The sequence below is a fragment of the Verticillium dahliae genome, genomic scaffold (assembly GCF_000150675.1).
Source record: "Verticillium dahliae VdLs.17 supercont1.7 genomic scaffold, whole genome shotgun sequence".
Lineage (NCBI taxonomy): Eukaryota > Fungi > Ascomycota > Sordariomycetes > Glomerellales > Plectosphaerellaceae > Verticillium > Verticillium dahliae.
In genome coordinates this window covers 458,496-485,314 of record NW_009276917.1, presented here as the reverse complement: position 1 = coordinate 485,314, position 26,819 = coordinate 458,496, and the positions used below count along the sequence as shown (strand labels likewise).

The following is a 26,819-nucleotide window of genomic DNA, read 5'->3' as shown; positions in this document are numbered from 1 at the left end:
AATTAATTTGTAGCTCGGTATACGTCCGAAATCGTCGTCTCTAAAGCCCAGTTGGCGGCAGCCCAATATATTCGAGTGCATCCCACATTGGCAGACATGCCATGCCTTGATATTTGCGTCACTCACTTCACAAAGCCACACGCACTGTTAGGCTTGAGAATATTGTGCTCATTATTTCCGCCACTGCAAACGTTGGACTGAGTTCGGGTGAGCTGATGGGCGCGTGGACGATTCTACACTCTTGGGACTTGCCGTGGCTTGTGTGCTTGTTCTCTGCGTTGCCCGACACGTTCCACATCCATATTCGGGGTATGTTTTTGGCCGAAAAATTGGTCTCACTGAACATCGAACGGTACCTCGTACACTTGACATCAAACATGAACTTTGCTATATCGCATTGAACCTTAGCTCCCCCCCTAACGTACACAGGCAGCAGCACATCGATCACGAAATTGAGTTTCGTATCTTGAATCTGTGAGCTGTTTCAGTGCCCGAGCATCAACTACGTCACCCGAACTATGTTTGCATTGGTGCCCCAATATGTCTTGCAAGCCTTTCGATGGTTCAAGGGCAGTTCCTAGCAGTGTAATCCTGAGATGGGATACGCTATCATCCCGAGCTGTCACGTCGTGGAGTCAAAGCAATCCATGTTGGTAGCCCGGAACTCGCCAAAAATGCGATATGTACAATCGTGAGCCTCGAGATGATTCCATGCCTGCTTAAACCCGGGCGCCGTCGACGAGAACGTATCCATCAGCAACCACTATAGACAAGCCGGGCTTTTTCGTGGAGCCCAATGCAGGGCCGCGAAGCGGTACTCCTATAATCAGGGTCTATGCCTCACCTGAACCAAGGCATTATCGCCGGGCACGTGGAGTACGTTGCCATCAGGCATCACCAGCTTGGTGCCCGGTAGAACGTCTCCACAGCCGGCCACACCGGAACCGGACTCGCCGCCGTGGTGCCTTGGTGTTGTGGCTGCCGAGTTCCGTTGGTAATCATACGCTTTACAACTATGATTACCAATTTGTCAGGCCACCCAGCAACACGTTGGTCGCCCATCTTCTCGTCTCATGGTCCTTGAACAGGCCAAGCGAGAAGAAACAAGCACGCCCAGCCCCGTCGGTGAACCTACAAGTAGACGCACCCGCCAAGCGAAGCGGAGCACATGGCGTTGTCGTAACATGACCATGACCCACGATAATGAGACGAGACAACATTATGTCGTCGAGACAGGCGTCGCAGACCAGCCAGACAAAGCCAGAGCCAGAGCCAAAGCCAGAGCCTTGACCCCTCAATAGACGGACTAGAGCTCGCCCAGAGGTCCATCGTTGCCGTCTCAACTCGTTGATGGCCCATTGCCAACCGAGACTCATCCTTGATCCAACCTAACCCGAGACAGAGCTGAAAGGCTACCCTCTCACCTCACCCCACCTGCTGGGTTTCTGTGGCCCAGGCTTAAAACCTTGCCGAGTAATGCGTCGAATCCACGATAGATATCGGTAGGGTCCCCTTCCCCCGCAGCGCTGAAGTAAGGCAGGTAGGTTCAAGCCACGGCGCTGGTCCTGTTCGCCAACGACAAGCGACAGCATGGACGACCTCAGCCTCGGGTTCGTTTCGTGAAGTGCCGGCCACTCACTCGTGTCCTCAGACCCGGTGGCGCTCATGACCATCGACATAGGCGCACCCAATAGTTCGGCCGCGCACAGATCCCCATTCCAGCCCGAGCACAAGGCGGACTTTTTCTCAACAGAATGAGTCCTCCCCACAATAGCTCGACGCCCACCGCTCGGGAGGCAGACCTCTCAAAGGGCCAATGTCAAAGAGACCTGTCACATCAGCCGTTAAAAGCATAGTAGACCAGACAGCCAAGCTCGCCCCGGCCCATCATCTGCCATCGTGCCGGGGGCTCGAACGAGCATAAGGTTTGGAGGGCACTTGCACCACTTTCAGATGACAGCTGCCATTCGCATCCATTCAAGCGCTCTGGCGGCACACCCTTGTGCCTGCGTCTGGTCCCCTCCCATCCTCAAACCCACACAACGCTCTGATGGGGGGGGGGGGGGGGGGCATGCTGCCTGTTTGCTTTATACAGGGGCGGTATCCAGTATGTTTCGGGCGACGCCCGCGAGACGGTATTGACAGCAAGCAATGGATGAATAGTATCCATGACAAACAAGACCTTGTGGCATCCGAGGGCCACGAGGTGATTGCGGTGTTTGTGCTTGGGCCGACGCCGATGCGCCGGATCCCGCGCCCCGGTTCAGCTAATCTATCGTGCAGAACCTCCTTCCCGTTTTCGGTGGTGAGACACGCTCTTCGATGGAGAAGGTTATGATTACGGACTAGGGACGAATGCCGGTGCTCGGGAGTGTCGCCAGGTGGATAAACGTGTGCGAAATCGTCGCCACGTCCGCTTCAGTCGCGGACACAGCTGAACCTCAAAGAGATTGTCAATGACGATAGGGCCGCGCTTGTCGTGTCGTCGACTCCACGAAGTGGTCCAAAGGCGGACGCATCCCGTTGCAGTTGCTTGGCCAAGTTAACGCGCGCAGACTCGAGGTAAGTTGCCATGTCATCAAGGCGCACCATCCCGTTCTCGCATCCCACGCGAATGATAGGGCCAAGCATACATACCGTCATCTGTTTGCCGTGTCGCTGATAGCGTGGGTGTTGGAAGATAGATGGCCACGGGGGATAGTTCCCCCCCCCACGATCATGAGGAGATTCTGGTGCCTGTGACTCCTCGCCTATCTTGGCTCCCGTCGACGGCTGTTCCGTGCATCCCGTAATGCTGACGGGGAGCGCGTGTCTTCAACTTGATGCAGGGCACGCTTGACCTGGTCAACTCGCGACCCTGTTCGTCGATACCCTGTAAACCAATTGCCTCCCGTTGGTAAATTGCTTTTTCCGCCGCCCGCCCGCGACACGGCGAACTGGGTCGAACCCGGTTGTAATGAGGCAATGGAGTAGATACAGACCGATGCTAATACAAAGGCAGCCAGGGCCTAAGGTGACATCAATCTCCCAAACCCCACGCCTTGTTTTCTAGAAGCAGCATAGATGCCGGTAGTTCAGTTGATGGAAATGAACCAGGCCACAGTTTCGCCCTCATCTCATCTCCCACCGGGGCTACACTACGACGACGCAACCCGACAGTAGCGCTTCGCAATTCAAGCGCCTACCAACGTCATTTCGCCTGAAGAAATACACCACGGATTGGCCCGTACCAGGGTTGGCTTGGCGGAGAGATTAGTAGAACCTAGCGGCCTGGCGGGCGGGAAGTACTGGGGCCGGAGACGGTGCGAAGCTTATTGATTGGTTTGGCGATCCGTCAAGATCAATTGAGTCCGGTCCAGTTGGGAACGCCGCCGCGTGCAATTGTTTTGGGCATCAGTGGATGGCAGAGAAGTAGGCCGACCGCCTGAGCTAAGTTCATTGCCATGTGCCTCGGACTGCCTTTGTGCTACCTGGTGCTCCTCGGGATGAAGACCCTGAATCGGGCGTGAACGAGCGAGCGTGGCGACATCTTTGCAACCATCAGGGTTGGTGTGGGTAGTGAACGTAGCATGTCTGCCTTTCCCACAATGTTATCGCGTGGCTTTGGTTTCTGGATGCTTCTTGGCCAGTTTCTCTACTGCGTTGTCAGTGGGAGATGGCCACAAGTCCAGCAGCTTTCTCGGCGACTTGGGTGCCCAGCGTCGCATCATCGTGGGGCCCTGAAACCTTCTCGAACGTCCAGCGCACAACGGACTGATACCTTGGGTACCGCGGATGTTCCCTATTGGGTCCGTCGACGACCTTTGTGGAGGCTTGCATTGGTACCTGCGCAAGGGTCAAACGACCTGACCATCTTGGGACAAAGGGCCAGAGGCGCCCCGCGGCGCCGGTCTAACGGGGAGGACCTTGGGGAGTTGCCGGGTCCATGGGGGCAAACACCGTCAGGGCCCTTGAACCCTGAACAGCATCCTGGTATCCTAGACCGGGTCTGTCTTCTCAGGCCCTGGTCTTGCCACCTGCCAGGCCTGCTTCCCGAGCCTTCCCTCTCTCGACAAGCTGGCGTTGGAAGGCCCAGGTATAGACTCGACTCGAGAACGGCGGCCGACACTATGGCTGGCTGGTGCTAGGGACAAGGGCCCTCGCAAACGATCAAACAACGAAGGGCGAGGAAGCTGAACTGAATCTGTCGGTATCTGTTCGTTGAACTTCCCCATACAAGTCATAATGCCTTCTTCAACGTTATGTGACTTTGGCTGTCTTCCGTTCCGGCCGATGCACTGATGTCAGCGATATCGGAAGCATCGTCAATCCAATGCCCTAGCAAGGGCTCGATCTGTTCGTAGAACTGCTCAGTATTCGCGATCAAGGTCCATCAGCACGCAACGTCGGCAGCCCTAGAGGCCTGGCAGGCACTTACCTCCACTGTATCTGTCAGCGTGGGACACTTCCTCCCCGGGACCCAGGGCCCAAAGACGGACGAGACCCTACACCTCGCCATACAGGGCTCGCTCGTTGCGGAGGATTTTCATGCCAAGCGGAGCCATCGTCTTCGCCTCGGTGTGAGCTCTGGCTCCCGCCATCGGACCGCTAAACCAGCCCTAGTCCAAAGCTCTCACCGGTTCGCCCGGCCCTTTAGATTTCTCAGATGTTGAAGCCTGGGCATATCGAGCCACAACAGCCTGTAGGACAGGCTAAAAAGCCCCAAGTTCGTCTGGATTTTCAAGGGCCCCTTGGCGACCTGTCTGCGATCTTCGAGATTCATGTCAGTCTGCGGCGAAGGCCCTGGACAAGACCTACGGATACTAGGATGATAGCCAGGGACAAAAATTCGCTTTAAATTGACGGACAGGGGCCCCCTGCCTTTAGTCCCCTACCAAAATCCGGGGCAATCATCGTCTTCGGATTGTGCCCTCTTTGGGACTCGATCGCCGACGTGGCCGATGTTCCCCATCGGCAGGATTCCCCATCCTATAGCCACCAGACGGACGACTCCAGCAAACACCACCACCGCCTCAGCTTAACAAGCTAGCACGAGTCGGACGTGGTATATGGTAATCCGCGAGACGAGCCAAGCACTAGGATCCGATGTCCAATTCGCCTCTTAGGCTTCAAAGATGGTCCAACCCCGCCTCGCCCGCATCTGATGGAGCGAGAATCGGACTTGGGCCCAGCCAAGCTGACGATCAGCCACCAATCGCGAGAATCTTCATGTACCTTGTTTCTCCTCCTCAATCATTGCCGAATAGAGGTTGTCGTACACCTCCCTCAAGTTCAATTGGGCATCCTATGCTTTGGCAACGCCAGGTAGCTCGGTCGGCCGGAGGAAAACACCATGAAAACTCTGCACTCGTATTTGACTAAGCCCCCAACTGGTGGAAGAAAGGCCGGGTAAAGGAGCCGGAGGGTGTTCGCAATTCGGTTAAGATTCACCAGTTCCGTAGGTTTGGGACCATGGCCTCGATTTTACCTTTGGCCGACCCAACCACCACGTAAGGTGCAGCGAATGCGAGGGGCGGGTTGAAACGTATTTGCATCTGACCTAGTTGGCGGAGTCAAAGGATGACCCGTCTGGCTGGCTGACAGGTACTGGACAGCAGGTACGGCAACAGACCAGGAGCAGTCAGGCTTGCATGACGCTTGTTGGCGTCTTTCAAGCAAGCAGAACCCACGTCAGTTCCATCCCAAATACGACTAGTCACAGTCCTCCATTGTCCCCGAAACATCGATGGTTGGGTCCGATCAGCGAAACCCACCGTCCCAGGTCGCCAAAAGTGACAGCGTCGACTTGCCGGTTCCGCGAAGCCTTCTGCTAGGGGGGCCCGGTCACCATAGTTTGGCCGAGAAAACCCAGCTGATGGTCGAGGCAAGCATGGGTTTCGGCACTGAATTCGAGCCATAACCACGTGCTCGCCATCTGACGAGAGGGGACCTTGAGTAATCCACTAGGGTAGAGGTTGGTCTGTAGAAGCAGTCAGTCGGCCCACGATCCAAAGAGGGCAAAGGTGCGCCTTGGAGGTCGCGCATGTGGGTAACTTGTGCAACCAATCCTTCCATTTTCTGGGTTTGGAGTCGACGTTCCTGCATGTTTGTGTTTGTTCCTGCATTTGTGTGCAGACAAGTGCATCAATATGCAAGCGTTGGTACATGGTAAACCTGATGGAGAAGGTGGCCCATGCAAGGTACTGCGGCCTGCAGATTGGATGGTCAGACTCAGAAGTACCTCATAACTGGAGATACTTGTGAAGAGCCAACGGCTCGTGCCCGATAGTGTTGCTCTGTCGGCCCTCAAGGTTGCATGAGAGGCTGGACTCTTCCCTGTCCTTCCTTCGAGCGCCCGGGAATGAAGATCACCACTCGGGCGGCGTGTGAACTTGGCCCATCTAGGCAAGTTGTGACAGTGGGCTGATCAGTTGCATGTGTGTGATTATGCAAACCCATGCATATGATTGTGACCGCTCCAACAGTCCACCCAAGTCAGAGCAAGTGACCAGCATGTGGAAGCGTCCTAAATGCAGGTGGCGTGGCCCTGACATTGACACAAGTCGGATGCATGTGGGTCGTAACGAGCATAATAACGACGCGGATCATAGGACCGGCCGATTGTCGTAAACACGCCATGCACTGATAGAGGAGGCTGCAGCACAGCCCCAGAACTTCCTTGTTGGTTGTGCTGCCCGTTGTCTAGCTTCGCTTGTACTTGTAATGCCTACTGTGTCCGAGTCGCACTTTGATGGAGTCGGTTCCAGCAGTCAGTCTAATGCATCCCACATTGTGCCTGAGTTATGCAGAGCTAACGTCTCAACTAAAGATTAGCGCGTGGGCGACATGGCTTACGTACTATGGTTCAGTTCGGCACAAGTGCGGGCGTCACGGGCGTCTTCCAGTGGACGCGGGCCAAACCGAAGAAGGGCCAGCGCAATAGCGTTGGGCGTCGGAAGGTATCATAGCCGTAGTTTGGCTGGTTGGAGCTGGTGACTAGAATCTTTTTGGGGGGGTGCAGCCGGACCGCTTGGTCGAGCCCGCATGACAATAATCGAAGATCAGAAGTATTAGTCAAATAAATGGAAAAATCTAAGCATCATCAGCAGAACGTGTTTGGGGGGGGTGGTGGGCACCACATCTCGAGAGCCAGAGACACCAACTGGCCAGCGCTCCAGTTGATTCTGCTCAAGTATTATCTGACGAAATGTCACCCTTCAGCTATGTGTATCTCGCGCTCAGGTTCGCTGAAAGAAGTCGCCAGGTCGCGGGTTGGTGGCGTCACCGGCGCGGGTACCTTACAGACTGGGCGCGCTGTTGAAAAGCCTGCGAGGTGATTTGTCGACCGGAGTGGGAGACCAAATACGTTCGGTTTGGCGTCAACTTGGTGTGCACATTGCTGTCTGTTGTGGACTTTGCCGGCGCCAGCACTTCAGCCGGCGACCCAAACGCAGAGTCCATACCATGCTGAGCGAATGAAGGGAAGGTGTCCATTGAGAGTTTCATGTTTCATCCTCTGTCCAGCGCAGCCCGCATTGCGTCTATCGTCCGATTCGACATAGCGCCAACTCGGCGTGGTTGATGGGCCGCAGCTCATCATTGGATCGACTCATCGTTCAGCAGGGAGTCTCGGAAATCTCCATATTCGTTTTCTCTCTCTCGCGTGTGGTGTGGTACCTCCAGTCATTTGAGCTCAGGTGTTGGGAATATCCTTTCGTATTCCTGAGGCGCCGTCAATTGACTTCGAACCGTCGTCCGACGTGGGCTGGTGTCCCCATTGAAAGACCAAGGCCCTGAGTCGGTAAAGTTAACGACAGCCTGTGCCGATAGCTGTCTGCCTTGTTGTAATAGTTGGTCGAGCTGTCATCATCGGAACTCGACATCGGCTTGCTTGACTTGTCTTGTGAGGGCTTTTGGGCGCACGCGCATTCCGCAGGGGCTGGCTTGTAGACCAGGTTGGCTTGGACAGAGACAATATGTCATGATGCGGCGGGATGGTGGAGGTGACAAGCAACAAGCATTAGCATCATCAATGGATGACGGACAAGACCATGGAAGACCCTAGATCAGTGCCGTTCCACAGCCTGTGTACCTAAGGTACCATAAGGTACAGACAGTAGACTCGAGCTCATGCTCAGTCTACCGGGGGCTGGTCCTTCCTTCACCCTCGCTTCCCTGACACCTTCCCGTGGCGGGCGACGGGGGCAAACAGCAAGGAGGGCAAGGCGAGTCCAGGCAAGGGCTGCCTTCCCTTGGGTGTCTGGCAGGCAAGACCACGATGACCCAGGCGGCAACAATAGGACAAGCCCAAGAAGCTTGACGAAAACAACCAATGTCTAAGGTACCTTAGGTGATGCATTTGGTATGTGCCACGATGGTCCTTCTACCTACCAAACAAATACCTCTGGTATTGTTCTTCAATTCCCAACATCGTCCGATCAGGCGCTTCAGTTGCCGTTGCCCCATGGTTGACAGCAACGACTTGTCGGTCACCAATATTGGCTGATGAATGCAGATGCCCTCTATCACCCGGAATGAGAACTCTACCTGGACGAAGTATTGGTAGCAACGGACGGCGGCATCTTCATCCTCTCCAATGACGACATTTCTCGTCAACAACACCGCTTTCAACGACGTATCGATCACAACAGCCGCCGGTTGACAATCTGATCACACTAAAGCGCGCGACCGCTAATATTATTTACTGTTGAGTGGCGGGTCGAGCAGTGTGAAGATTGCGTAGGGATGCACGGGTGCGAAGAAAGTGCTAGTGAGTGATTGCATCTCAAGCCTCGGATTCGCGTCGTGTGTTCCGCCACGCAGTAATCGCGCCAGAGGCGTGAACACCCCTCGCATTGGATGCCACACCAAGAAGAGACACCGTTATGTCTGGGCCAACAAAGACTCAACACCACCCTTCCAAAGAGACGCATCGCCATGGCCGCTCGGTGATAGGTGCTGGATCGCTTTCTGTGATGGCCAGTCAGACTTGGTGACCAGGCACAGTGAAAGCACCAAGCACCGACCGAGGGCTGTCGCCTTTGATCATGGTGGTGCAAGTCGCGCAATGTGTCTGCAGATCTGGTTTGGGAGATGTCCATCCCCATTCCCGCTGACAACCGGCCCATCGGACGCTTTGGGCGACCTAAGGTGAACGAGGATGGACAACTACCTACGCTCAGCTCCTCTCAACCGCAGCCCACGGAGACCTCCATACCGTGCGGACAGGACGCGAGACGGTTTGCAAAGACCAAAGCATGAACTGGACACGTCCTGCTTTACCCCCCCAGCTTCGCTCTTCAATGCCTCGGGCTTATCCGTCTCAGAGATCAATATGAACGGAGTCACGTCTGCCATGGGCTGCACAGTGCAGGACGTTTCGCCCTCTTTCGGGGAACATGCACCTGAGCGTCAAACGCGGTCCAGCTGGAAGCATGAAGGGGTCACGATTTGCCACTGAGAGCGGCATGCACTTCTTCTAGGAGCTCGGGGTTTGTCGTCATCCTGGCAGGAGGCCCCAGAGAACCCAAAAGGAAGTATTCATTGGAGAGCGGCGCTTCCGCGCGCGCGAGAGAGAGAGCACCAGCGTGATGCGCGACAGGTCCAGTGATCGGCACGCAGGCGGCGCAACGCCCATCGGTGGGCTTGTGATCAGCACTCAGTCACTAGCTAGAGGCTAGTGCGCGCATTCATTACTTTTGTGCCTTGCATACATGGTAAGGCCCTCGGCGACACGACTGGTCGATCGTCGGATTGTGTGAGACGTAGAGGCCACCAACCGAATGCCTGTGCCCACCTCCTGCGGTTAGACAACACGGACGACGCGCGCGCACAAGCACCCAGCGGACGAATGCCAATAGAGCGCGCCATTTGTGCAAGCTGGATGGCTGGCGCTATTCATCTGAGCACATATTATCCACACCTTGGAGCCTATCAGAGCACCAGCGAACACGAGCCCCGGGCTTATGCAGAGCCGAGTTACATGGGTTCCAGCTCTTTCAATTCGCACTTGTCTCTCAGCGCAGCGGGATGTTTATGAAAATCTGGCCTCTGTCGTCTCATCCCCCTTCACAATCATTAGTGGATCCAGGGACACTCAATGTACCTGTCCCAGCAAGATACATGCGCCGTTAGCGATGTAGGCGAGGATGGGCCATGGCATGTGCCTGCTCGCCAACAAGATGCGCGACCGTCGATAGCACGATGCCGCTGGGTTCCTGGTGATGGATGATCTGAGTGCCACTCGAGCATGCAACATCTACAGAATGCGTCCTGCGCTGACCGGCTTGCGCGGCAATTTCGTCCGTAGCTGGTACCGTCGTGCCTCGACTCGTGCGCTGCCTGTCGTCAAGAGAGCGAGGCGCCAAAGAGGATGATGACCTCTCTCTGTTCTGGCAGGTCTGGTCAGTCCTGTGGACAGATTCTCTTTCATGACGATTCGCCCTATGTCCACTTCTCGTATGGACTGGTGGGTTCACATATGCATCGGCATAATGGATGCCCACATCGTATTCTCTATGGGAGTATTTTTCTCTGGCAAGGTACCTCGACATTTACCCACCTCGGTACGCTGGGACTGAAGAGACGACGCCAGGTGGGCGAGAGACGACAAGAGACAGGTCACCAGTCGTTGGAGGGTACCCGTCATATCGCGGTACATCCGGGAGGGCTGGTGTCGCGGCCAGAATTAGAAAGGGCTAGTGACTGCGCCCCCCCAGGCCCTCATCAGGCACCTCTCTGTTCGGGCAGGGCAGGTTGTGTGTGCCTGCAAAGTTTGGTTGAGGGAGCCCTGTGTGGGTGCAGACACGGGTGGGAGGAGCGAAGCACCACAGCTACTGTACAGTACAGTACTCGCACCACCAAAACCGCCGACGACGACAGCGAGACCTTTCGCCATCGACCGACCAGCACAGTGGAGAAGGATGCGGACGTGGACGTGGTGGGCCAGCCCACCACACCCATCTGGAGTTTCCACTTGCCCCAGACACGCCGACGGAGACAGGGGTGAAGGGTGGGCACTCTACTGCGCCGTCTTGCCCGCCCTCTCGTTCCTGGGTCGGTATCCCTGCACCTTCAGAAGTGTTCCCTGACCCCTGTCAGACTGAGTGAGACATGGGCGGCGTGGAGGGTCGGGGGGACGTTCACTGGCAAGACTGGGTCCGGCGTGCCGATGCCAGGTCCCCTCCATCTACCTATCGATGACTTTTATCGCTGGGGCCCATCTGGGTTGATCAATGTGGGCTCTCGAGATACATATCCCCCGTCACCACCCACGCTCGCTCACTCTGCCTTTGGTTTGATTCCTGGCAATCCATGATCGACAGTCTTGTCTCTCGACCCTGATGTGCCTGTGCGATCCCTTTTCTTCTTCATGACCGCTCGGTTCCTCCTTCTTTTGTGACTCGAACACATCATTCTTTGGGACTCTTCATATATCGAACAGCCCCGTCCATCCTTTCAACGCACACGCAAGTAACCGCTCCCGCCGCACCAGTCCTCGGTATAATCAAGAACCAACCACACGAGACTATTCGGACGAGTTTCATGTACTACAATCCCATCACGATATTTCGAGTCGTCTAGACAGTGTCCTTGTCTCGTCAAGCCACCGTCGTCCAATCCTTATCACTAGGAACCGAACAAACACCATCTTTAGACAAACCACCAAACCCCAAGCAACCACGACACCAGACAGTTCCACGCTCAGGAACGTGTAAAGTAGCAATACTATTTATACTCGCATAATCGACCCGATAAAGATCACGCATAACGACTGCTTCACTCGCAAGATAACTCATCGACTGGTAGGTTCACGCCCGTACCAGACAGCTGTGTGCCCTCTTGCCGTAATTCCCAGGAAGTTAACCACCAACAGCTTTCAGACGTCAAGGACCGAAATGGACCCCAACATGATGACAGCACAGATGGGCCACTCGCCCTTCTTCTTTTACACACCCGAGGCTAGGACCGACAACAGGCATCACGGGCACTTTTCTCAGCAGCACCCCCAGCAGCACATGGCCATGGCCCAGCTCCCTGTGTACCCCATGGTGCCGACACTACCTTCGACCCCCATGTACTCTCGCCCAAACTCTTCGTGCTCCCAAGTGCCGGCGCCGCCACCTACCCTCTACAGCAACGGCCCCGGCGTCATGACGCCCGTGGCATCTCCGCAGCCTTGTCACCAGAAGCCGACCATCCTGCTGGAGACGGACGGTATGGACGACAACCTGTATTTCCCCTCGACACCGCCTCTGTCTAGTGCCGGTAGCAGCGTCAGTTCGCCCCACACGTGCGACATGCTGCAGACGCCCATGAACCCCATGTTCTCTGGACTGGACGGTCTCGAGGACCCCAAGGAGATGCTTGAGCCTGTGGAGAGCGTAGCTCTGGACTGGTCCAGCTGCGGCTCTCCTCCGATGACACCTGGTAAGCCCTTTCCGCAACATTGATCCCCATTTTCGCTATATGCCCCATCACCTTATTTTTCACTTCTTCTTGCTCTTTTCCTCTGTTGCTTGGGTGGACACCCCTCCATTTGCCATCGGGTTGTGATGGGAAATCCAAATTGGGCTGCGCTGGCGGGACCCATCGTGTTCTTCCCCGACCCTGGTTAGCGCTTGCCCAGGTCGAGGCGTGAATGGAGTCAACTTTGATGACTCTTGCCTTGGCTATCTCATTGTCGCGCCTCAGGCAAGCAGCACAGTCGATGGAGCAAAGGCCCGAGAGGCGGGAAAAGGAACCCACCACAGAACAAATGCGCTAACCAGTTTTGGCAGTGTACCTTGGTCAAGCTCAGGCCGTGTCGCAATCTCGCCCGCTCAAGGTCAGCTCGCCCAACTTTGCCCCAGCTTCAACGCAAAACACCACCAACTCGGTTGCAAGCGACCTTCTGTCGTGCCCCTCTCTGTCGCCATCGCCCTCGCCTTATGCCAGGTCCGTCACCTCTGGACAGGAAGTTGACTTCTGCGACCCTCGCAACCTGACCGTCGGCACTGCCGCCCTGACTGCGGCGGCCTCCAACCCCACGCTGGCAGCCGAGTTTCCTGCCTTCCCTACGTCGTCCACTGCTATTGTCCCCCCCGTCGCTGCGCCCAACTTTGACTTCAACTCTGCCACTCCCCACGGCCTTCCTTCCTTTGAAGACCTCTCCGAGTTGGAGTCGGACGACGACTTTGTCAACGACTTGGTGAACCTTGCCGGCACTGACGTTGCCTCCTCGCGGCCCCGTGCCTGCACAGGCTCCAGTGTCGTGACTCTCGGTCACGCTAGCTTCATCGGCGACGACGATTTCAGCTTTGACGACGACGCCTCTTTCATCACTGGTGCCACCAGCCCAGTGAGCTGCCACTCTGACGCCGATTCTCACCAGGATAAGCGCCGCCGGGTTTCCGAGGAGGACTCCATCCCTACCATGAACGTTTCCGCCGACTCTGCCACGCAAGCCTCGATTCAATCCCAGCCCGCTGCTGAGCCTACGCAGAGCACAGGCACTTCTGAGCGGAGGGAGTCTTCCAACTCGGATGGTGATGCCTCCCCATCCGCCACCACGCCCCTGCCTGCTCCCACGAACCGACGCGGCCGCAAGCAGTCTTTGACCGAGGACCCCTCCAAGACGTTTGTCTGTGAGCTGTGCAACCGTCGGTTCCGCCGCCAGGAGCACCTGAAGCGTCACTACCGTTCTCTGCACACCGGTGACAAGCCTTTTGAATGCCAAGACTGCGGCAAGAAGTTTTCCCGGAGTGACAACCTTGCCCAGCACGCCAGAACCCATGGCAGCGGCGCCATCGTCATGGATCTCATCGATGACGGCGGTGTTCACTCGTTCGACAACATGATGATTCCCCAAGCAGAGGACTATCACCATCTCGGAAAGGTCCTCTTCCAGGTGGCCGCTGAGGTGCCCGGCAGTGCTAGCGAGTTCTCGTCATCGGACGGCGAAAGCGACCAAGGCAAGAAGAAGCGCAAGCGAGCTGAGTAAGACCCAGCTCTCTCTGCATTTCTTCGCCTCAACACCACCAGGAGCGACACGCAGTGATCCCCCCCTGGTGCACGCCCCGTCACGATATCACGACTTCAGACATCAAGCAGCATCTTCTCTCCACGCCTTCCCCCACCAGCCTTTACGCAGATCCGGCCTTAGGGCTTGGATGACCTGCGTGACAGTCTACCATGGCGCGACACTGGGGTTGCGCATTAGAAGAATATCCATCATACGACGGCATGGATTGGTTTCAAAAGTGTTTTTCTTTTTCATTACTCAAGCGGCTTGTCATTTTCGCACTCCCCGCCGGCCCTCACATGTATCATATGAATGTCAAGGTCTCCGGAAGATTCTTTTTTCTGCGGAGGGCCTGGTGTGGAGCGGCGCATCGTTCATAGTTGCATTGACGACCACAGAGACCGCTCGGCCAGCGAGGCGGCAAAGGGCAATTGGATCCGGAGGGTTTAACGCGGCGTGTACGGTGGATTTTGTTTCACAAGAGCACAGACAGACAGAAAGAAAGAAAGGCATGGATCATGTTTTCTTCTTCGACTTGCACAGTCTTTGCTCGCTCCTCATGATTAGTCGTGCGTTTTCTTTTCGGTTTCGGTTTCGACGTCGAATTTGGTTCAGCAGCATCTTCTTCTTTTACGCTCGTTGTAATTCCCTCTGTAGCAGGCGGTCCGTCGGGCAAGCTAACAAGCTGGCCTCGGCGGGGTTGTCGGCCTTGGAATCTGCTCTTCTTGTTTACGCTTTGTTGGCTTTCTTTCCTCTCCTCATGGATTTCATGGATATATTCTGGCCTTGGAGAGTTGGGTGTGGGTCACGTTGCACCGATTCGGATTTGCGGAAGCGTCAGAAGCGGCTACGGATGGTGCGAGTGCTGGTTCACCGACCATCCGTCATCCCATTCTGCTCCCCGTCTCTTTCTCAATCTGTACAAGCAAAGAACGTGCCCTGCCTCCCTTGCGTCGAGGACGAGTTTTTCCATACACATGTGGTGGCGCGAACACTAGAGCTTTGCCAGCCGGCATCTCTATGGCGAACCAGATAAAAAGAAAAAAAGAACCAAACACTTCTGCTGCTACCTCACCTCGATCCTGCCGCCCTGTGACTTGTACCTCTGTCCACTGCTGACCTCGCATGTCTTTGCCGCGGCCTTGGCCGTCAGACTTGGGGTGTCTCGGGGCATGTTTGTCGGACGTTGTCTCGTTCCGCACAACAGGTATGGTTCGGTTTAGCAGCCAACCCCTCCCCGACTAGCCCCCGCCCGAGGAGCCGACGAACTGGTCACCCTCAAGGTCACTGGCTCTATCTGGGACAGATGGGTGTGCGAGAGAAAGAGAGATAGAACATTACATGTCTCATCGTTTCTTTGCGGGTCTGCCTTTGGAGACAAAGGGTCGGTCCCTCGTTCGTTCCACGCACCGGCTGGGCGACCCGACCGTGTCATAGAAGAAAGAAGAACCCCACCACGACGGGTTCGTTGGCCGCCCAAGTCACAGCGTATGTCTGTGTTCCTGTTGGTTGGTCACTTTCACGTCTCTGCCTGTCACTCGGGATTTTTTTTTTCTCTTCCTGTTTGTATTTGCCACAAACAAAACCTCGAGGGGCGGGAAAGGGAGAGAGAGAGAGAGAGAGAGTCTGGGCCTTTCGCGTCAGAGTCAGTCGATCAATGTTTGTTTTGCCATGTCATTGACGTTTGGCCGCGTTTTTTTTTTCCCCTTCTCACTGGCTGTGAGTCGCGACGCAAGGCAGGGAGAGGATGCGGAGGAGGGGGCGGGGCAGGTTTTAGGCAGAGGGGTCAGAGGTTTTGGGCGCGATGCTCCCTTGCGTTTTAGGGAGGGGCTCACCGCGCGCGCGGCCGCCGCCGTGGTATGCGGTTGACGTCTGGCGGCGGGGGTCCCGAGTCAGCAGTCGGCGTCCGAGGCTTGCTTTTTTTCCACCTGACAACGCTCGGGGCTTTTTGACCTGCCGGGTCTTGTCTAGGATTTTCTTTACGGGACGGTTTGTGGGTGGGTGGCGAGGTTTGGGCATCTAGGTGCCTCACCCTAATGTAGGTGGGTGTCTTCAGAGCCTACCTACCTACCTAGGTAAGTAAGGTACCTGAGGTCCTGCATGCTAGGCAGGCAGGGAGGTTTGGGCCACTGGACGGCGGCACGCTCATGAGTCGAGCGTTATGGGCGTGTCTGGCGTAGCGGCCGTGGCGCTTTGGTTCTAGGATGATGGTTGTCGTGTCCACTTAGGCGCCGAGCAGCGGTGAACTTCGGAGGTCGTGCCAGGCACGCGACTTGAGGGTTGCAGAGCGCCCACCTACCAAATGGGGGAGGTTGAGCCATGAGCGTCGGGACGTTGGGGAGATTCCTCGTGTTGGGTGGGTGGTGTGGAGGAGATGGCTTCCTGGTCGGACCAATGTATAGGTACCTGATTAGGCCAGAGGATGCTGCCTTCAAGTCAGGCACAGAGTGCGGGCAGGGACGGCTTCGTCCGCGGTTCGGACCTCTGATGGTGTTGATCTCTCGGGGGGCTAAGGTAGGTACCTAAGGTAAGGTAGGTACCTAAGGTAAGGTAACGTAGGTAGGTGCCATGGGCTTAGCGCGAACATGTCTTCTTTTTAGTGAGGTACCTTCGTTTCCTTCATCAGGTCATCAGGTCAGATCAAGTGCGGCAGTTGCGTAGGCGCCGTGGCTACCACGTTGCCGATGGCGCTTTCTTGCCCCTACATGTACATCCTTCCATGCTACCTCACTCGGTGTTGGGACACATTTCAGGGTGCCACTGCAGAGACGCCATGTGACCGAGCCATGCCACAACATCGAGAGACCGATTTCTTATCAGCAGGAGCAACACTAGGCGGCCCTCGTCATTAGTGCTACCGCCGAGCAGAGCCCCCGAGTCAGGCGCCGAGTCGGTCCTGTGCCCGGCGGTGGTGGGGCACCGGGGCCGAGGTTTCGTCAGCTGCTACCGCCACGACGGTTGTATTCTACATTTCTACTCCGACCTGCATGCACCAACTTGTGTCAAGAATGATGGGCCTGAGCTGCCATTGGTGTCGCCAACCCAGCAACCTCACCTCTCCACAACAAGCCTCGACCACTGCAAAGGCTTCGGTATGTGACGAACACCTCGTGACTCTCCTCGGACAGAGAGAAATGCATCGGGTCAACGGTCACGGCCGATATCAGGTGTGACCGCTGTGACCCTCTCGCAAGAGTGACTCGGCAGTTGCAATGCTAGGTCGGAGCAACTGGCGTCTCAGCAACGTGCATTCCCGCATGATTACTCCGCGTGAGTATAGGCAGCTTACAACATTGAACGTAGATCAAACGCTTCCTTGTCAAGCTAGATCGACCCATGAGGCATGATCACCGGCTTTTCCAACGTGCTCCGTCCACAGCCTTAGCCGACACCAACCTCTTCGGTACCTTACATTCCCGGTGGGCTGTTCTTCGGGTCGTCACAGGACCATCCGAGATGGTGCAGAGGAATTCTTATTGGCACGAGAGTATTCATGTTGAACGCTTTGAATGGTACGATAAACCACCACTGGAACAGTGGCGTGTATCTGTCGTCATTGGCCATCCCAGTCACGAAGTAGGTGCTCAACCACCTGATCTGATGTTTCGCTGGGCCGTTGGTACATGCTACTGATACGGTAATATCGGTAGGCCGGGGCCCTGGTGAAGAAGTCGTCGAGCACAATGGACGCTTGGAGACGAGCGTGCAGTCCGCTGTGGCCACAGAGCCCTCGTTGCTTGGCTGTCCTTATCAGCAACGGGTGTGGAACAGCAACACACGGACGCAAGCGACAGTAGTCTCAACAACAGGAGTATCTCTACTCGAATATTTCAGGGCTCCACTTAGATCCTGCCAAGATCTCGAGATTTTCATCAGCAAGCAAACTGCCAAAAAAAAGAATACGAGTACTCGTCATACGAGTTGCGTCAGGAATTGAGCCCAACGGGGGGCTCGAACCCCCAACCTTGAGATTAAGAGTCTCACGCTCTACCGATTGAGCTAGCCGGGCAGGCAGGTTGCTTGTTGTTGGAGCCCGGGCACCGCTGTGGGAACTATGTTGTGGGTATCGTGGGTCCGCGAACGGTTTTCATTGCGAGCTCAGGGTGTTTTGCAAAAGTGACCATCATGTCTCAATCGGATCTATCGTGCTTCTTGAGGGTCTGTTGAAGTGACTTTTTCAGTTGAGTCATTCTAAAAGCGCCTCTCTGTGACCTGTGATGCTCACATGTCCGGTTCGTAAAATGATAGCGCTACGCTGCCGTGATTCATCTTTACCTTACGCTGCTTAGATACAGGTCGTACTTTCCGCGGGCCAAATAGGCTCTAAATGTTCTACTGAGTAACCAGAAAGTAGTTAGCAGGCCACGCCTCTGGCTGCGTTCCTTACCGTGAGAATCAGTGAGGCCGGCAAAAGGTTCTCCGTGCGTTAGGTCAGGACGATGAGGTCAACGACACTCCTGTGGGAAAGTTCCAAACAACCAGTACGCACTTGGAAGAATTTTGTAAGGCCCCTCTCAGTTGGGACTTCTGTTTTGTAACTAGAGACTACCTAGATTCATCTGTCGGTCCCTCTACCACCGGATGACTTTGGACGAGGTTCGAAGAAGAAATCTTACGTAAATGCACGGCTCTTAATCTTTGCCGTCATGGTTAATCTCTTTGAGCATCTCTACTACCAGTGTTGAGGTTGCTGCTTGTAGTGACCCGGTAGATATTGAGATGTCCCCTAACCACAAGGCAGCCCGGTAGATCAGCCGTGATGGGAAACCCAAGAAAGACCTGGGCAAGAAACCTAGATACACAAGAGAACCATGCAGGTATGCTGAGCCTCGGCTAGCCAAAATACCAACGTCATTCAAGATATACGATTATACGATGAGCATGTCCGCGCAAAAGTTCTTGCCCTGATTCCACCCGTGCTCAAATATCGCTGCGGCCAAGTGCACGTTAGTCACCTACCATAAGAGCAAGGGCATCACTATTTGCAAGGACGTGAAGACTACCTTCAGATACCTCGGAGAAACGACGTTGCCCGTACAGTCCAAACTCATTGTCATAACAGCCTCCCGAGTGATCTATTCTGGTCAAAGCCGGCCTTCAGCTCACAGAAGAAGAGACCTATCGCACCCAGGTCTGGGTGCGACAACCCAAATACACTGTGACGACGGAAAGCGACATGATCCGTTCATTGGGATACCGTAAAGCTGACAAACAAAAGTACAGGACCAAAACCACGGACACAGACCTAATACCGAACGCACAAATATCCGCCAAAGCCAACCAGGCTGAGGCACGCCGTGCAAAACCGGCTTCCTCTTTTGTAGGTCTAACCCTTGATTGGAGAAGGACCGAAGCCTGTTTGTGCCACCTGACAAGTCCCTTTTGCCACCCGCAGGCAAAGCAAGAGAGTGACTGTTTGGGCTGTCCAGCCTTCCAATGGCATGGCTTGGTAGAAAGGGTGGCTATCGTGGCAAGACTGCAGCGGGGAGAGGACTCATGTAAATTGGTTGGTGCCTTTCAGCTTCGACGCGGTGCGACAGTGATAGCCACTTCGTTCTTTCTGGATCTGTCTTCTTGTGGTAGGTAAGTTACATCAGGCACTTGCTCAGGCCTTCAGACGGTCAAAAGCCGGTCCGACTGAGAAATTGGGTTGGTTATGTAGCAGAAGGCCCGTTGGTTTCATGGCGCGGACCGTACTTGTTGATCAAGATGCCCATGTCCTTGTACACGCTGGAGCAGGGTCAGCAATCTGCACGTTCTTCCAAATCGAGCAACATGCCATGTAACCTACTCTTCTCTGGCTGGCGAACCAAGTTAATGCGCCGAATGCGTCAGGTTGACTTGATTGAATAAAGGCGATTCCGGTCACCCCACTGAGAGGCTGGTTCGCTTGGCGGCATGCGCATCAGATATTGTCGGAAGTAAGGCTGGCCAAAGCGAATGACCTCGCGACGCCACATTCCTAAATCATACTCGTTATGGGCGTACATACATGACGGGTCGAACACGACGGGTTGTTGCGTGTCAATGTTGACCCCGGCGTTCTCTTCCCACAAGTCCCCATGCACTAAACAAGGCTTGAGGATGCGGCCATGTGACTGGAGAGGATCAAGCAGCGCCGGGATAACATATCGTCTGAGCCTTGCGAAGGCTGCCTCAAACTCGGCCCACGGCCCGTTGATTTTCATGGCCTCGTCGTAGGCCTCTGTGATTAAAGCGTGGTAGCATTCTCTCCAGCTGGAAGTCCAAACATTGCCTTGAATGATCCGTCCTTGACATGTTGGCACCGGGAAGCCAAACATTCCATTCGGAGAGACGCTTTTTTGATGGACTTCAGCGATTAGATGACAAAAGACCACGGGGTTCGGCATCGTGGGCCTCATGTTCAAGAATTCCATGACAAAGAAGTATACACGAGGAGTTGCCGCGAACCGTCCCCAGCCGTATGGTTTTGGTACAAAATCAGGCACCAGATTATGCATGGCGGTGGTCGAATTGAACTCGCCCTCCATCATGACCGTCGGGTCTGTCGTGCATTTTAGAAAGTATGTATTGTGAGTGCTGTTCCTCAACCTCGTCTTGATCCTGGCCGTTTGCGTCCACGCAGATGCGCCCCAAGCAGTGGCTTCGATGAATCATTCGCCTTCAGGCAAGCCTGGTTGGTTTGGTCAGCTGAACTTGGAAGTCATGTTGATGGGGTCTCATGACGACAACTGACATTTCTTGACCTGATTATCCAGCTTGATGCGACCATTACGGTCCAGTTCGAATATCTCCTCTGTCATGATCACCCAGGAGGTTTTATCACGACAACGTTGTGGTCAGGAACCAGAATCTGATGCAGGCGTTGTAGAGTTAAGCAAATTTGACTCAAGATGTCGATGTAAGCCTTGTTAACAAACTAAATCGACTGAAAATGCACTTGTGTTGTCATTCAGGTGACCTGCGTGATCCTACGTAGACCAAACTATTGAGACGCCCAGAAAATGCATGATCATCAGGGCTGTGAAATAGAAGATGACGCACGCAACTGGCCTATTTAGCGGAATCGGTTTGATTGTCTAGACCTGAGATGCCAAAAACGCAGGGCTGCATCTCCCGTCAGCTCAATCACCTTCCACACCCTTCATCAGAGGCATCTACTGCTTTGGGACACCGAGTGGTTGCACCCATGTCAGCAATGTGTGCTTCGCGGCCTTCCCGAAACGAGGTGGCCCAGCAGTTTGCAGAAACTGCGAAGGTTGTCACATTCATAATCAGGCTGGACGTTCTGTGTGCTGGCACACCCACCCTGAGAGAGCCTCGTCCTGTCTTAGAGCCGCCGTGGTCTCCCGGCCTTTTACCCCGCTGCCGTTTCGCCATAATTGCGCGCCCGAGTTTAGGTGAAGCCTCTGTTCATGTTGGCCCAGAATTCAGCTTTCGTCCAAGGTAATCCCTATCCAAGAAGAGCCATCTTCCTCCCCTCCCGACTTACACACCAACGTTTTCAGACAAGTCCAGAAGTAACTTTGCGGACAGCACTGGCCGATTTACTGGAGGAAATCCTCATTCTTATAATTGAATAGTCCAAGAAACTCTGTGTCTTCTTCAACACCCGCTGTCACATTATATTCCTCTCCCCAGGCAAGGCTGAGCTGTTCAGCCAGTCGAAGCGGCGGTATGGTCTGTCACACAAGTGTCCTTAACTGCCCACGCAATATCAATGGCGGGTCGAATGATGATATTATCACTAACATTTTGACAAAAGCCCCAGTTCCCCCTAAGATTTAGGAGAAGAAACCGGGGCGAAGCAGACCGGCCGAATGAAAATCGACTGCAGCCTCCCAGTGAGGGGGAAGACCACCAAAGCAGGGCACGAACTCCGAGTCCGAACGCGCTTCTACGAGTCTCTACTGTTGCAACGAATGCGTGAGCAACACATCTGTCTTCCACAAGTTTCATTGAGCTAATAGTCTACGTGGTGAAAGCACACTTGACACCATCCGATCTAGGACGCCTATCGCGTCAGTCAACTGCGCCGACGACCCAATGGGGTTGCACATTCTCCACTAGCCTATCGGAACTAGGAATGTCGACATCATCTTCGTACATGGACTCGGTGGCTCCAGTCGTCTGACCTGGGCGTGGGAGCGCGATCTGAGTCTATTCTGGCCAAAAGAGTGGCTGCCACTCGAGCCCGAATTGGGTGACGCCAGGATATTCTCCTTCGGCTACGATGCCAACTTTACCAAGTCGACACAAGACACGCTCAATATCAAAGCTTTTGCAGAACAGCCCCTGAATGCCATGAAGTTTGGCAGAGGGGAATATGAGGATTGGGACATTGGAAAGGCTCGTAAAAGCTGATCATCATAGAATCTGCCATCACTAATCGACACCAGGTTCCGATCATATTCGTCGTCCACTCTATGGGAGGCTTGGTATTCAAGAATGTCTGTGATTTACGAAACACTTGATATTCGATATGACCTAACGTTCGCCAGGCCTACAATCTCGGCGCTATCGACGAAAAGTTCAGTGCGATGACTGACACTATCCGTGGGGTGGTGTTTCTCGCAACACCTCATCAGGGCAGAAACCTGGCCGACGTGCTCAGAAAGTTCTTGGCCATAGTCATGCAAACTCCGAAACAGTATATTAATGAGCTGCGTCACAACTCTGAGGCGCTGGTGGGCATCAATGAACAGTACGTTCAGCATGCAAGGAACATGCACCTCGCATCGTTCCGCGAGACTCAGGCCACCAGTATCCGCAGTATCAAAAGTGTGAGTACCAACCCAGAATGAACATGGTCGTGGCGCAGCTGGTGTCTGGCTACACAGCTCATCGTCGACGAGTCATCAAGTAAGCTCAATTATCCCAACGAGATATGCTGGCCATTGAATGCCAATCATCACAATGTCTGCAAGTTTGCGTCTCGCCAGGATCAAAATTACATCAGCGTCAGCAGTGTGATAAGGGATTTTGTCAAGCTCGTCACCTCCAAAGGTAGGGTGCCATTGAGGCTATTCTATTACTTTTTACTGATCAGAAGCAGCCGCGATCTCTATCAGTCGTCGACCTTCGACAGTGCAGAGCTTCGAATCCATCCGGAAAAGATTGTCCGGACTGATCGATACGCCAGAGAGGTACAAGGCCGACCTTGAGCGCGTCTCTCAGCTCTATGTGCCTGGCAGCTAGCTGCGACTGGATCCTCGACGACCTCCACTTCCGCGGCTGGCTCTCAGACGACTCACTCGAGCCTTCAATTCTCAAGCTTTCCGGTTCTCCGGGCTCAGGGAAGTCAGTCATGGCCGGCTTCCTGGTGACGCACCTCGAGGAAATTCAGAAGAATGTTCAATATTTCTTCTTTCGTTACAATGAGGAGGCCAAGCGATCGATAGCCGTCTGTCTCAAGATGCTGGCTTACCAGATTGCACTTTGCATGCCAGAGTACCGTCGAAAGATCTTCCCACTTCTCGAAGATAAGAATGCCCTCGCACGAAACGATGCGAGAGGTGTGTGGCAAAGAGCATTCGTCAACCTTCTGGCCAAGATGGATCTTGACGAGCCCCTCTTCTGGGTCATCGATGCTGTGGACGAGTGCGAGTCGGCACAGATATTGCTCAACCTCCTGCCTGCGTTGAAGGAGCAATCGATCCCCGTGAAGATCATCTTTCTTACTCGGCGCCAGGCGTCATTGAGAGCTTTCGAAAGACTTCGCTATAAGTTCGGTTCCGATTTCCGCCAGACTGAAGTGGTGCCTACTCGAGAAGGACAGAAGCTATTCATCGAGCAGGAACTGGAAGGTGCATACGGCGAATGGCCGCAGAACTTTGTCAACAATGTCAAGGATGACTTGCTCCGCAAGTCGAAGGGTAACTTCCTCTGGTTGACACTCGTCACAGAGGAACTTCATCGATGCGACAGAGAAACAGGTAGAGGAAGTACTGAGCCCAGAGCTCACGGCTCTCAACATCGAACGGACCGTACACCGGCTTTGCGGAGATTTGGTAGTTGTCGACGAGAAGAAAGGCAGTGTATCAGCTGTGCACCATACAGCGAAAGAGTTCTTAATACACGACAAAGGTAGTGAACTTGCGATTGACCCGGCTGAAGCCCACACATTGATCTTCGTCAAGTGCCTAGATATTTTGATGGACACGCAATTCAGAGTTCATCTGAAAACTCATGGCTGTGTAGGCGTGCTGAAGTACGCCTGCATATTCTGGGCCACGCATCTTGCCTGCGCCGACCATCTGAATCGACAGCATCTTCGCACCTTGGTCGAATTCTTTAAAGGAGAGTGTGTGCAAGCCTGGATCGAAGCGGTGGGCCTCAATGGCAGCTTGAGCGTCTTGACGAGGACGTCTAAGAACCTAAACCTTTTCGTCAAACGAAGAGAACAATATGAGCAAGAAGCTATCCCTATGGACCGTTCGAGTGAGGAATGCGACTTCCTTGCTTTATGGTCAGCCGATCTGGTACGCATCGTGGGAAAATTTGGTCACCACATCGTGAAATACCCTGACAGCATCCACAATTTGATACCACGATTTTGTCCGCCGGATTCCATCATGGCTCGTCAGTTTGTTTACTTTAGCCCAACGGCTCTCCAGGTTACAGGGGTCTCCAATACAGGCTGGGATGACCTGCTCGCCAAGTTCAATACCAGCCAGACAAATCAGCCAGACATGATCTGCTGCCTGGACGATTTCTTCGCTGTCCTGGCCTCGAGTAACACCGTCAACATGTACTCAACGTCAACGTTCCGCGAAATAGGGAAAATTGGACACGGGGAGATGATTCTTGCCATGAAGTTTAGCGAAGACGGTGACCGTCTGGCAACATGCGGTAAAGACACCGTCAAAATTTGGGACGTGGAAAGTGGAAAACGTGTAGGCCACTTCCTGAACCCAGAGGGACTCCGCGCAATGGATGTCGCATTTGACAAGAAGTGTTGCAAAGTTCTTGTCTGTTATGATGACTCCAGCGTGAGATATATGTCCCTGCTGGGGTACAACGCCTGGCAGACTGTACCAAAAGTGTTGCCCCCCGCTTCAAGGTCAACATCGGAGCCCAGGTATGCCACACCCGCGTGCGCGTCCTTCAGTCCTGATGGGACCCAAGTGGCCATATCGTATCGCGGAATCATGCCACTCAGAGTCTGGCACACCGAGACTGGTAAGCTCATAGGGACCCTGGACCGCAGAGGAGAATTCTCTCGAGGACTGCACAGCGGCGCATGCTATACTTTCAGATTGGCATGGAACCCTGTGACGGGCCATGTGCTGGGCGTCTACAATGAGGGCTCAGTCTTCAAGTAGCACCCGCTAGAGGCAAGGAGTTGGGAACCCCAGCAGCCTCTCAGGGCCTCAGAACTCGCCTGCTGCCCTGATGGGAAAATGTTTGTCACAGCTAGCAGAGACGGATCTCTGAACGTCTGGACCTTCGAAAACTTCACTTTGCTGTATCATCTGAGTTGTACGTTAGGTGTTACGGACATTGCACTCAGTCCTGTTGGGCGTCGGATTTACGACCTTCGACAGACTTACTGCCACGTCTGGGAGCCGAATTCGCTCATGCGAATGGCCGAAATGGACGATGCCGATAGCGACTTGGCAGACTCACGACCGGGATCGACCAGTTTCTCTCTGGTGTCGGAGGAAGAGACGGTGACTGCCATACTGGACCCCATCCACTGCCTCGCGCACAGCCGGCACGGCACCTTGTACGCTTACAGCAACAAGGTCGGAATGCTGAGCGTGGTTCTCGACGCCGATGCTACCAAGATTGAAGACCAAGGCGAGACCATCATGGGCGTGTCATGCATAGCTTGGAGTGAAGATGGCCAGATTGCAACGGCGGACATTGGTGGCAACATCGTCCTTCGTTCGGTGACAGAGGGCCGGCTCGTGACAAGCGATCTCAAACTGAAGTCGGCCGAAATGGTTCGCCAGCTCTTATTCGACCATAGCGGGAGAAGGTTGCTGGCGCGGTGCATTACGTATATCGCGGTATGGTCACTGACGAATGGGCAATGCCTAGTCAGTCGGCCGCTTGACAAGTCCTGTCAGTGGATCTTGCATCCATTCCTTCACGAGGCACTGCTGTCCGTCACACCCCGAGAGCTCACTGTTCATCGTTGGGAAGACCTCGAGTCAGTGCAACAATGGCACATCGACTTCCAAGCGGTCGAGTCTGCACATCATGACGATGTTCCGCGGCTTGTACGCTCACCGTCATCAACGAAAGCGTTGACACGGTTAGAGCTCGAGGCGTCCATTGACAAAGTTATGTTTTGCAAGGAAGGACAATGGCTCTTTGTGCAAAAGTCCACTGCATCGCCAGACGAGAGGCGAACTTTGGACCTCTTCACGATGGATGTGGCGTTCCTTGAACCGGGTCAGGAAGGCCTAGCTTCGCCTGTGAACAGTGTCTCCGCAACGCCGTTACCTCAGCAGATCCTGCGCGAGATCGAGGTTCCTTTGGGTTTCGTGGCTGATCATGTCGGCTTGAAGAAGACATTGGGTGTGCCGCGGAATCTGGATGGCGCGAGCTCCATGGCGTTCCTTGGCCGAGACTTTTGGCTATGCACATGGTATCTGAGTGCTGACGCGGGAAATGTCAAGATCAGGAAGCACTTTTTCCTGCCACGAGATTGGATCAATATGGAATGTTTGGAGCTGGCGATGATCACGCACGACGGCAGATTTTTGTGTCCAAGAAATGGCGAGCTGGTGGTCGTTTCGAACGGCCTGGGGGGCGGCAGGTAGTTTGGAAAAATGCTTTGATGGAAGACGCCTTTGTATTGATGAAGGGGGATGTAAATTGGTTGTCAAGCGGTGATATCGGAGGA

At 54.5% G+C, this 26,819-nt stretch overlaps 4 protein-coding genes and 1 non-coding gene across 5 annotated transcripts; 3 read left to right on the top strand and 2 right to left on the bottom strand.

Annotated features, from left to right (window-relative positions):
* Nucleotides 1–11,234: 11,234 nt before the first annotated feature.
* Nucleotides 11,235–13,960, top strand: VDAG_04227 (cutinase G-box binding protein; the record flags this gene model as incomplete). Its single annotated transcript, XM_009650674.1, has 3 exons — nucleotides 11,235–11,783; nucleotides 11,855–12,408; nucleotides 12,759–13,960. Exons 2-3 carry the CDS (start codon nucleotides 11,877–11,879, stop codon nucleotides 13,958–13,960), a joined length of 1,734 nt encoding a protein of 577 aa, XP_009648969.1. The 5' UTR covers nucleotides 11,235–11,783; nucleotides 11,855–11,876.
* A 238-nt stretch (nucleotides 13,961–14,198) lies between these two features.
* VDAG_04226 (uncharacterized protein) lies at nucleotides 14,199–15,054 on the top strand. The gene has a single exon (XM_009650673.1). The coding sequence runs from the start codon at nucleotides 14,493–14,495 to the stop codon at nucleotides 15,015–15,017; it is 525 nt and encodes a 174-aa protein (XP_009648968.1). The 5' UTR covers nucleotides 14,199–14,492; the 3' UTR covers nucleotides 15,018–15,054.
* Nucleotides 15,055–17,917: 2,863 nt separating this feature from the next.
* On the bottom strand, nucleotides 17,918–17,990 carry VDAG_20136. The gene has a single exon. It is a non-coding gene; the product is annotated as a tRNA-Lys (tRNA).
* Nucleotides 17,991–19,812: 1,822 nt separating this feature from the next.
* On the bottom strand, nucleotides 19,813–20,766 carry VDAG_04225 (uncharacterized protein; the record flags this gene model as incomplete). The annotated part of the gene is made up of 2 exons (XM_009650672.1): nucleotides 19,813–20,507; nucleotides 20,700–20,766. The coding sequence occupies 2 exons, from the start codon at nucleotides 20,764–20,766 to the stop codon at nucleotides 19,813–19,815; spliced, it is 762 nt and encodes a 253-aa protein (XP_009648967.1).
* Nucleotides 20,767–22,047: 1,281 nt separating this feature from the next.
* Nucleotides 22,048–26,736, top strand: VDAG_04224 (uncharacterized protein; the record flags this gene model as incomplete). Its single annotated transcript, XM_009650671.1, has 10 exons — nucleotides 22,048–22,272; nucleotides 22,363–22,401; nucleotides 22,465–22,498; nucleotides 22,552–22,746; nucleotides 22,804–22,969; nucleotides 23,019–23,109; nucleotides 23,162–23,838; nucleotides 23,891–24,444; nucleotides 24,580–25,144; nucleotides 25,454–26,736. The coding sequence occupies exons 1-10, from the start codon at nucleotides 22,268–22,270 to the stop codon at nucleotides 26,734–26,736; spliced, it is 3,609 nt and encodes a 1,202-aa protein (XP_009648966.1). The 5' UTR covers nucleotides 22,048–22,267.
* Between the last annotated feature and the right edge of the window lie 83 nt (nucleotides 26,737–26,819).